Source organism: Stomoxys calcitrans, chromosome 3, assembly GCF_963082655.1.
Source record: "Stomoxys calcitrans chromosome 3, idStoCalc2.1, whole genome shotgun sequence".
In the NCBI taxonomy this organism is placed as follows: domain Eukaryota; kingdom Metazoa; phylum Arthropoda; class Insecta; order Diptera; family Muscidae; genus Stomoxys; species Stomoxys calcitrans.
In genome coordinates, this window is record NC_081554.1 from 102,441,484 (window position 1) to 102,453,760 (window position 12,277).

Here is a 12,277-nt window from a genome sequence, read left to right on the forward strand (position 1 = left end):
GAGCAGTAAAGATCATATGGGATTCAGATAAAGACATTTATATTGTTATGCTTTTGCGATATACATATATTATTTTCGTAGCATGGCTTTTCACTAAAATCTCTTTAATTGTCGAAAATAAATATTCAAGGGATAATTTTGATCCATATAAAGTAGAAGAAGGCGCAGCGGGGCGGGCCCGGCTAGTTATTATATAAAAATGGATTTATTTATATCTGGGAGAAATAAAACCATTTTTAGATCCAATTATATCTGGCATCAGATATAATTGGATGTGAAAATGTTTTTTTTTAATTGGATCTAATTGTATGGTTTTATTTAATTGGATCTAATTTTTAAAAAATTCGTACATTTTAATTCCAAAAAGTGCAAAATAGTTTATCTTCGCCTATAGAATTAAGCAATTTGACAAACCTTTTCGCAGTCGTGACAAAAATGCGACTTTTCTGCTTTCTTTAAAGAGTGATCTTAAGCTTTCAAAATTCGAATACGGCTACAACTTGACTATAAATTTTGGGCGACCAAAAGATTTTTTTTTTTTTTCAAAAATTAACATTTAGGTACTAAAAACATACACATTATACCTCCTTTACGAAATGAACTAAAGCGTTCAAAATTGAAATTCATTTATACCTTTGTCATATATATTGTATATTGGGATTAGAGAACACAAATACAAATTCGGGATTAGAGAACACAAATACAAAAAATATTAATCATTGAAAATCGTTTTATAGTTTTTTTCAAAATATTCCCCATTAAGATCTATACACTTTTGAATGCGTTTGAACCAATTGTACAAGCACTTTTTCCACTCTGATTGAGTTATCTCCGAAACATGCATTCTGAACGCATCAACCGCTTTTTCAGGTGTCAAAAACGTTGACCTCTCATTTTATTTTTACGTACGGGAATAAAAAGATCGATGTTTTGAGTGCTCAAAAATGCAGTTGTTTCGTATTTTTGGAGCAATTCTTTCAACTAATTGACACAAGCCTTGTTTGAGAGATTCACAAATTGTGTGGGATTGAACGAGAACAAATTTGTTTGACGGTCATAAGTTCATGCAATATTGAATGCATGCTGGTCCCACTAATGCCTTAAGTTGTCTCAACACGGTAGGCCACATGACGATCTTGGAATAACAAGTTTTTGGAATAACAAGTGATTTTGGACAACCTTCACGAAATTCGTCTTGGAGTGAACTACGACCTCGGTTGAATTCACCATATAGTCGATACACACTGGTCCTTAATGGAGCTTCATAGCCAAAAATGTAATTAAGTTCACCGATGCACTGTTGTTGAGTTAATCCACGTCGATAGGTGTAAAAATAATCGCACGAAAATGTTCACGATTTAACTCCATTTTTTGGGCGAGATGAAATTTTTAAGTAACTGTAAACAACACAAATAGCGCTAATATATCGAAACGTTCTGAGTACGTCTAACCTCAAAAATGTCAAGCTTTACGATAGAGCTGTCAGTTGACAGGTTGCAACACAAGGGTTGTTCAATCCCGAAATGCAAAAGGCAGTCGGCGTATTTGGTACTTTCTTTGCAGATGATTACAGATCTCTGAAAATTATGCGCAATTGTTACAACGTTTCATAATGTCATAAATGAGTGACTACCTATGTTTTCGGAAGTGCTGCACTAAAATCAGGGTATCAAAAACGAGGGTAGCAAAGCGGACCACTGGGATGTTTGTCACCATAAAGGCGATTTTTTCAAAATAAACAAGTAAAAGCCAATTCGTCCCTTTGGGGGCACAAGAAGTAAAATAGAGAGATCGATTTATATGGGAGCTGTATCAGGCTATAGACTGATAGATAATGAAGACGTATGTTGATGTTCATGAGAGGATCCTTCGTACAAAATTTCAGGATAATAATTGTGACCTCTAGAGGCTCAAGAATTCAAGATCCCAGAATAGTTTATATGTCAACTATATCAGGTTATGAACCGATGTTAACCTTATTTGGCACAGTTGTTGAAAGTCATAATTAAATACGTCATGCAAAATTTCAGCCAAATCGGATAGGAATTGCGCCCTCTAGAAGCTCAAGAAGTCAAGTCGCCAGATCGGTTTATATGACAGCTATATCAGGTTATGAACCGATTTGAACCATACTTTGTACAGTTGTTGAAATTCATAGCGAAACACGTCATGCAAAATTTCATTCCAATCTGATAAGAATTGCGCCCTCTAGAAGCTCAAAAAGTCAAGACCCAAGATTGGTTCATATGACAGCTATATCAGGTTATAGACCGATTTAAACCATACTTGGCACAGTTGTTGGATATCATAACAAAAGACGTCGTGCAAAATTTCATTTCAATCGGATAAGAATTGCGCACTCTGGAGGCTCAAGAAGTCAAGACCCATGATCGGTTTATATGGGAGCTTTATCAAAACATGGACCGATATAGCCCATTTACAATCCCAACCGACCTACACTAATAAGAAGTATTTGTGCAGAATCTCAAGCGACTGGCTTTACTCCTTCGAGAGTTAGCGTGATTTCGACAGACAGACGGACAGTCATGGCTAAATCGACATAAAATGTCAGGACGATCAAGAATATATATACTTTATGGGATCTCAGACGAACATTTCGAGTAGTTACAAGCAGAATAATGAAATTAGTATACCCCCATCCTATGGTGGAGGGTATAAAGACTACTGGTAACGGAAGAAAACGTACGTTAAGTACTGCAACTGGTAAGACTTTGCATGCAGATACAACTATGAAGTAAATTATGAGTGACTAAATGATCTTTCCAAAATTCGTACATTATGGTACCATTTCGTACTTTCTCTACAGAAGAAGCTAGAGGTCTAAAATGTGGCATATAGGTACAACCAAGAAATATATGATGGGTGGTTAAATTATCTTTTCACAATTCGAACATTTTGGTACCATTTGGCATTTTCTTTACAGATGGAGCTAGAGGTCTGGAAAATGGCATAATATATAATGGGTGTCTAAATAATCTATCCAAAATTTTTAATTTTGGTACCAAAATAGTACGAAATAGCTTATCTAGGCCTACAGCGAACGGGGACTGCTAAAATTTAGCAATTTAACAAACATTAGCGCAGTCTTGAAAAAAATGCTCCATACCGTAACAAATCGCACGAGAAGTGGAAGAAAACGTACTAATTGTGGTACCTAATTGGTACCTTGAAGGTATAAATTGGGCGAGTAGTAGATTTTATTTATTCGTACATTTAGGAACTCAAACGTACAAAATTATCATTTCTTTCGGTACAGGTACACTTTGGCAGTTTATATTGGGCGACCAGAAGATTTTTTCAAAATCGCACAAAATATATGTTTTTAATTCGTGCATTTAGGTACTAAAATATATAAAATGGTACTTTCTTTACAGAGTGATCTTACGCTCTCAAAATAGGGATACGACTTCACATACGACGGACCGCCGGGATGGTAATATTCACATGTATGAAATGTATGACGAAAGGTGGTTAATATATATCCAACTTAGTAGGTATCCAAAGATCGGCCTGGCCGAACTGAATTTCTTTTTACTTGTTTTAGATTGAATTAGTGAAAATTCTAGTATTTAGTTTTTAAGGCGTAATATTTCATATTTCGTTTGGTACTTGGTTTAGTGTAACAGTTCCGACAATATTTGTCGTTCACCCTAATATTAAATTTTTTAAATGTATCGCAAAAACATTTATCAATTGTAGTAGTCGCACACTAAGACATAATTTGAGTCATTAACATGTCAGATGTTCTGAGAGATTCAACACTTCGCAGATAAACATTTTTTCTTTTTGTGTCATTTTCAGAATTGGCTATCTAAGAGACAGACCTAATGGCAAAGTTCAAATTTAGTCTAAATTTTCTCGGAAATCGCGCAGGTAGCGTACTTAACAGCCAATTTCGACATCAAGTCTTGGCCACATTAACGGGTAAGTGAGCAAAGTGTGTGCTGCTAAGTTATATTAAAGCCAAATGAATATATTGTGTCCTGCGTTCTGACACCTGGTAAGGTGTCAAACAACCGTAGAAACTATGTATGTTTAGAATGAAATGAGAGTGCTTGATTCAATATAATTGTATTTCGGTAGGATTTGGGGCAATTAATGTCGCAACCCAAATATCTTCAAATTAGATAATGTTGTATGCAGTATTTGTAAAGAAGAACTAAAGTAAATAAATCCCAAACTCCAAATCCAATTCATTCTATACGCGGAGAACACTGCATGAAGAACACTAACATCTGCAAAGTCATGAGTGACCTATAGATACTGTGGTGCTGTTACAATGTCGTCATTTGTCTTGACATTCTTTGTCGGTCTTGAGGCGTCAGTCGATCCGTGTTTCAAAATTCTATAGCATTCCAACAAATGGAGCTGTCTGCCCTAAATTTTGCACAAATACTTTTTATTGCATAGCTCCTAAATATGAACCAAACCCGAGATTTTAGTTCTGGAGCCCTTGAAAGCTTCAATGTCTCCTGCCAACTACACCAAAACGATTAAAGAGTCTCAAGTGTATATAGTTCAGATGTATATAGCCACCATCCGACTTTTTGAACTTTTATCTTCCATACTGGTCAGTACCTGAATTTTATACCCATTTTACAGGTACAGTGGACAACCAAATGTGCTTAGGGTTTTTTTTTTTAATTGGAATTGAAAACAAGTCTTTAGCACATGAAGCATTGTGCGAGCAGCCACTCAAAAAACAAATAAAATAATCCTCTTTTTATGACAATGATAATGGTTAAAATTGTACAGCTAATGAGGAAATAACACATTTGTAATGCATAAAAACTAACGCCCTATAGTGTTATCTTTCATATAATCTTTGTATAATGACAAAGCAAAAAATCATCAAATGCCATGAAGTAAAGTAAAAAGTATCAACATTTGTGTTATTGCTACAAACATTTCGAGTTGCACGGTGGATTATATTGAAAGTTGTTGGTTTCGGTAAACAACAAAATTATTTCCTCATTAAAAATAAAATTTTCTCTTTCAAGCTACACTCAAATATTTTTCTGTTTGAGTTCCATATTGGCCAAAGTGGTCTATATTGTATCTGGCCATCGCGCTTTTGAGGGGAGCTGCGGATCGCTACACACTGGTCCCCAAAATACTATTTATACTTTACTTTATAAGAAAAGTATTTCTTGAACTCGTGGTTTTCAATTAGGCCGACATTTTTTTAGGTGTTGGTCTTTTTGGCAGCTTTCCATTGATTTCTGCTTTTCTTTATCAACAAAGTCTTCAAGAACAATGCTTCCATACAGGAGTGCATTGCATGCGGATAAAGGTGGAGGTTAAGAGAGCTTTCTCATTGGTCATGTGGCGCCTGCGGACACTGTGTTATCCTTGATACAATATCCGATGTTCCAGGCAGTGTGGATAACAGCCCACCTGAACCGCTTTTTCATAAAACCGATTGTAGCTATGATATCCCTGGTAATAGAATTTACTTTATACGGATGGTTCCAAACTAGACGACCAGATGGGCTTTGGGATGTACTCTAAAGATCTAGAACTGTTCATATCGAAAAGGTTACCCGACCACTGCAGTATGTATCAAGCGGAGAGCCTTGCAATCAAGGAAATGATAGAATGGCAAGATATAATGTATTTACGACGGTTGGCTTAAATATCTTCTAAGACCGCCAGGCGGCCATTAAATCCCTGGATATGCCATTTCTGAACACAAAAACCGCCCCTCCTGCCGCAGATCTCTCAACGAGAGGGCTGAACAGTTAAAAATTCACCTGTTCTGGGTGCCGGGCCACAGAGATGTCCCAGGTAATTGTAAAGCGGGCAAGCTTGGAACTACCTTAAACATTCCAGGGATACTGGAATCTATGAGTATGCCTCTAGCGACATGTAAGCTAAGTTTTCAGGACCAGGCCCGAAGGACAACGAATGATTCCAAAATGTCGCCTAATCTAGACTTGCAAAGGTCTACTGCTTTCTATCCTTGGCTAGAACAGACGTCTCAGTCATTGTGTCCAAGTGAGTCTGATAGCAGACTGCCAATTAAACCTAACCTTCATACCTCGCGCAGCATTTAAGGCCAAAACAGAAGGAGTACATTGAAGTTTAGTTTTGGGCCGTTATTCGTGCATGTCAAATAAATTAAATTTGTACTGTGTGAGTTACACAACAAATGCACGCACGCATCTGATGGAATAAGTTAACCAACTCTCAACTTTGAACTCGTTTCAGGGCGCAAAACATATGATTTGATTGTTTTGCAGTCTGATAATTCGAGAAATTCTTTTAATAAAATAAATATTGGCAATTTGTATTGAAATTAACATACATTAGCAGATTTATGTTTGTTTTCTTAAAAAGTTGGAAAATGTATCATCTTTAAATAAAGTTTCCTAATCTTTGGCTCGAATCTTTAAAATTAAGGCAAACATTTTTTCAGTGTAGATAAATCTTTACGTTTTATATTTTTGTTTTTTATCTGTCGTCCTTATAATCAAGTCGTCCATCACAGTCGTCCATCACTGTAAAACTTATTTTAAGCTGATATTGTTTGTTTTTAAACGCGAAAAGATTTGTTCACTACACTAAAAAAAATAAGAAAGTTCACTTGAATCAAGCTCAATCGGTGTCATAAGTGCAGCATGACCGGGTTTACTAAATTCAAGAGCAAAATTCTTGATTCAAGTATGAAAAATCAGTCGCGAATTTCTCGATTTTAGAACTTCTTAAGAACGTTGGCGCTTGAACCTGCCTAGCTCTTGATTTAAGTGTGATCGTCCTAGATTTAATCGGACCCAATGTTTTTTTCTTGCCAATAAGCGTTTGATTTATGTAATTTCCAGCTTTAATATAATCAGAATATAATTAGACCATACTTGAATATATGCGGACGACGTCGTACTACTAATACGGCACAAATTTCTGTCGACATCATCGAAAGGTCACTGTCGAGATGGCCTACAACAAAATTAAGGATAATAGAACTGGTCCTTTTCTCTCGGGAGATATAAGTTAAAATTTTTTAGACTCACGTCTTTGGACAATCTCCACAGATGGCTCCAAGATGGAGCCATTGAACGGATTGGGGTATACTACGAGACTCACAACATCGGTATGTCGGTCAGACTGCCGGACAAGTGTACGCTCTTTCAGTCATAACGATACCCGCTAAAGATATTCTCAGAAGTAACTTACCGTCTTCTAAACTCAGGATTTATGTGGACAGTATGGCGGCCCTCAAGGCATTGGGTTCGAGGACAGAGAAATTGAAGTGCGTGGCGGATATTTGAAATATCTGAATAATCCCCGGACATACGACATAGCGCTAATTTCGCTTCCCGTAGACGATAATTTTTTGATAGAATAGAATAGATAGACTGTTAAAAATTACACACAGAAATCAAAGAATTAAATTTTCAGTTTTCTAAATTCGCATTTTTGGTTTTTGAATTTTGTTCAAACTTCAAATACTTTATCAGCTGACACGAAAACGGATCGCAAACTTCTGTTTTTACAAAATTCTACTTTCCCGTTAGCGTCGACAGTCGTTCGGTAATTGTTTGCATGTGTTTTAATAAGGCAATACAAAACAGCTGACACGCTGTTCTACAATACATTTTCTGTACATTTACGAGAGCATAACTAGGCTTTAAGGCTCAATACCAATCACTTAACTCACTTTTATAATTTTGCGAGCCGTACCGGGTCCGCTCCGCTGCGCCTTCTTTTACATTATATGAAACAAAATTGTCATTTGAATATTTATTTCCGACAATTAATGAGCTTTAATTGAAAAACCATGCTACGAATATGGTATGTGTATATCGCTTGACTAACAGTACAACAATATAAATACTTTTATTTGAAACCCATACGCCCTTATTGGTCTTTGAATTGGTTCGGAGCGTTAAGGGTCATCTAAGTTTGGATGTTAGATGTACTCCACTCTAAAAAAAACTTTATTTGAGCCTGACACTCTCATGGAGATTAGAGGAATGGGAAAGCCTCTAGGGTGGTGGTTTGTGGGTTAGGGAGTGGTGTTGATCTCCACAAAATTGGCCCCGAATGCGGGTTTGTCATGGTCGGTAAATATGTATGACCGATTTAGGTGTGTTTTGGGATTGTGAATTGGTGTCCCAGACACTTAGCCCTGAAAAAGTATCAGCATCGTGGTCTACTCTCAATTTCCACTTATTTAAACCCCCATATTGCCATTGTTTTATGGGATGAGGCGTCACCCAAACACTTGGTCCCACATTTGGATATCAGATTCGTATTCTACTCCCAAATTCCTTTTATTTGAGTCCCATATTGCCATTGCATGGTGTATGAGTTTTTTTGGTGGTGTTTTAGGGAAGTGTTGGACACCAAGAATCTTGATTCTGAAAGTTGGCGTTTATTTCGTGCTCTTCTACCCAATACTTTTCATTTGAGCCCCATATTGCCATGGTCGGTAAATATATACGATTTAGGGTGTTTTGAGGAGTGGGGTGGACCACCTAACACTTAGTTCTGAAAAATATTAGCATCGTGTCCCACCCTCCAATATAATTTGGTTGAACCCTATATTGCCATAGGTTTAAGGGGAGTATATGAGATGTAGTGTCCCCCAAATACTTGGCCCCAAAAAAGGAAATCAATTTAATTTTTGATCTTAAATACCTTTCATTTCAGTCCCTTATTGGGCCCTAAAAACTTTTAATACCGTACTCCACACTCTTTGAGCCGCAAATTGTTATGGTGAACAAATACCTTCGATTTGGGGGTTGTTATCGGGGTGGGACGATCCCTAGTCACTTAGTCCCGAATGCTGATAACAGATTGGTGCTTTACTCCCAAATACTTTTGAGCCCCATGTTTCCATAATTGGAAAACAAGTCCGGTTTGGGGGTGTTTTGGGGGTTGGGGAGGCCACTGGGTAACTTGGCCTTGGAAATATGTATCAGATTCGTATTGTACTCTAAAATACCTTTTATTTGAGGTCCATATTGCTATGGTCTGTAAATTTGTCTTCTTTGGAGGGTTCTTTAGGGAAGGGCCCTATAGACACTTTACCGAATGTTTATATCAGATTCGTGATCTACTTCCAAAGTTATTTCATTTGAGCCACATATTGCTATGGTCGGTAAATTTGTTCTCCTTGGGGGGTGTTTTGGGGGAGGGGCGCCCTCCAAACACTTGCTTCCTCAAATACCATTTATTTAAGCGCAATATTGTCATGGTCAGTAAATAAGTGCCGTTTTGGCTGTTTGTTTGTTTGTTTATTAATACCGGGCATCACAAGATCAAAATCTTATATATATGACAATGCCGGTTTAAAAAATGAATTTACATTGAATATGTGTTTTTTAAAAAATAAGAAAATAATATTATTATATATATTTCAAATATAGTGTTTGAAAATTGTTTTCTTGAAGAGTGTAGCATTACTTATGGTTTGGATGTTGGATGGCAAACTGTTCCAAAGACGAATACTGTTTATTAAAATTTTTTTCTCAGAGTTTGAGGTTCGGAAGCGTGGCAAAATAATTTTTAGTCCTCTGCCAGATCGAGCGAAATGGATATGAACATAAAGATATTTTGGCTGCTTAATAATAATTTTTTGCAATGGAATAAGGCATTTCGCTTTTAGGAGGAGGTTTTCAAAACTAATATGTATCGAATATTTTGTAGGCGAATTGAGAAATTCGGTTTCTCCTTTTCTTACTAAATATGTAGCGAGCAATGTTATCGTAGCCTATTTGTTGAAGTCTCTCGAATCACAATTTGCGAAAATTTCACATCCATAAAGAAGAGTGGGTATGAGGTAAGATTTTGCTAAAAGTATAACTTTAAATGGTGTAGAAGTCCGCACAGACCATAATATTTGCAGCATTCCTTAAACTTTACCAACATCTTTGTTGATATGATTGGTCCGAGTTTAATATTACACCAAGTTTAATATTACACCAAGGTTACAGGATGAATTAACAGTTTCTATTACGGAGTTCAGAGTAGCTCTCACTGGAGGAACTTGAGAAGCTGATCGTTTTGAGAATTTCATTAGCTTAGTCTTTGCCTGATTAAGACAGAGACTGTTTTTACTCATCCAGGTCTGGATTTCATTTAGGTCGCTATAAATTTTATTCATAAATGATTGAACACAATTTGGTTTTGTGCTTGAGAAAAGCTGAACACCATCACCATACATTTGCACATTACAATGCATATGGATATTAGGTAGATCGTTAATGTATACAGAAATAAGCAAGCGATCAAGCATAGAGCCCTGAGGAACACCTCTTGATGCATCAACTGCTGCAGATGTTATATCACCAACTTTGACGGATTGACAGCGTCCGGTTAAGTATTATGAAATTAGCTTACAAGCAGGCTTGGAAAAAAAGAAAAGTTTTTGGAGTTTGGAGATAAGAATATTGTGGTTCCATGTGTCAAAGACTTTACTGTGGTCTAGTAAAACCAGTAATGATACGATACTATTATCCATATTTTGCCTTAATTCTTCCACGACGCACAGAGGGCTAAACGGCAAACAAATTGGAAATAAGTCTTCAACTTTTTATTTGTTAATCTTAGCGTTTCAAAATGTTCTAGACACTTGTGAAGGAGGACATAAGCTTTCAGGAAAGTATTGCTGTGTTTTAATACCAAAACTTTAGAGAAAAACGGCAGGATAGCATTCGGATGAAAGTGTGAATTCTGTTTTGATATCGGTATAATTTTTGGCAATTTCCAGTCTATTAGGAACGCTGACCTTGTAAGGATGTTGTTAAAAGTGTGGGTTACAAATGGAAGTATCTTCGGGAGTACCATTTTGGAAAATCTAGGATTCATGCCATCAAATCCCATTGTGACAGACTTTATGGTGGCAAAACTTTGTAGAACTTCTTCTGGACTAACACATCTAAATGACAACGTGTCATCAATCTGTGCTGTAGAAATACAAGAATACGTGTTTATGACAGACTCCATATTATTAATTTTTAGAGAGTTCTCGTTTATCTCATTTAGATCCGTGATGGAAAGACAATCTGTGATGGTTTTGGACTTCGAGTCAATTCCAATGTTTCTTATTTCTTTCCATTTTCGTGTACTATCCATTGCATTTTCAAATCCCATTTTATAATATTGCTTTTTCGACTCGTTAATTTTTTGACCACATCTTTCCTAGCGGATTTGAAAGTGTCATACAGTGACAGTGATCAGGTGTTTGATTCCAGGAGTAAACCATGGCTGTTGTTTTCTGTTCGTATAAAAGACTTTGCGGTATTTAAGTGTAGTACAGGGTTGGGCGGCCCCCTAGGTACTCCATCTGAAATTTGGATACTAAATTTTAGGCTACTAAAAGAGAGCACATAAAATTTCGCTTAAGTCGCACCACCCATCTCCGAGATCTGATGTTTCTGAAAATAAGGGTAAGGGGGAGGGTCCGCCAAAGGTCCAAAGTCACTAGAGGCCCAATTCTTATTCGATTTGGTTGAAAATTTGCATGAGGTGTTTTTTATGATTTCCAACAACTGTGTTAAGTGTGATTCAAAGCGGTTCATAACCAGATATAGCTGTCATATGAACCGATCTGGGATCTTGACTTCTTGAGCTTATAGAGGTCACAATTATTATCCGATATGGATGAAATTTTATAACGACTTCTCTCATGACCTTCAACATATGTGTCAATTATGGTCTGAATCGGTCTATAGCATGATACAGCTCCCATATAAACCGACCTCCTATTTTACTTCTTGGCTGCTATTTTACACAACGACTTCTACTATGGTCTCCAACATTCAGTTGAATTATGGTCCGAATCGATAATCGGACGATAATTTGATTTCATAGCTCCAATACCATAGCAATTCTCTCCTTTTATCATATGTTTGCCTAAAAAGATATACCGGGAAAAGAACTCGACAAATGCGATCCATGGAGGGTATAAAAGATTCGGCCCGGTCGAACTTAGCACGCTTTTACTTGTTATATATTATACTGGACGCACCGGGCCGGCTCCTCTAAGCTGTGCAAGTAAAAAGAAGTCTGTTGTTAGATCAGGCAGATATATGCCTGATGACTTTACTTTATTGAATGTGTGTTTTTGGAGAAATGCCATCGAATTTATACTAAAAGATCGGCTCTACCGGCGTCATTCGATGGTTCCCCAAAATTAATCTGTTAAATACAAATATTTCTTACATCGTAGTTCTTTGTACTAAAAATGCATCTAATGCATTTATGAAGTCGATTTCTTTATAAGGTCAATGCCTTTGCTCCTCGAAATATT

The 12,277-nt window shown here is 36.7% G+C and overlaps 1 protein-coding gene across 5 annotated transcripts in view; it reads left to right on the forward strand.

Moving 5' to 3' along the window:
• Positions 1-12,277, forward strand: part of LOC106091729 (facilitated trehalose transporter Tret1-2 homolog) — a 282,586-nt gene that overhangs the window by 179,877 nt on the left and 90,432 nt on the right. For all 5 annotated transcript variants that reach the window (XM_059365148.1, XM_059365147.1, XM_059365149.1 and 2 more), the window contains one exon: positions 3,823-3,945. In XM_059365148.1, coding sequence (XP_059221131.1) covers positions 3,849-3,945 — 97 coding nt within the window. In that variant the 5' untranslated portion in view covers positions 3,823-3,848. The remainder of the gene's footprint in view (positions 1-3,822; positions 3,946-12,277) is intronic.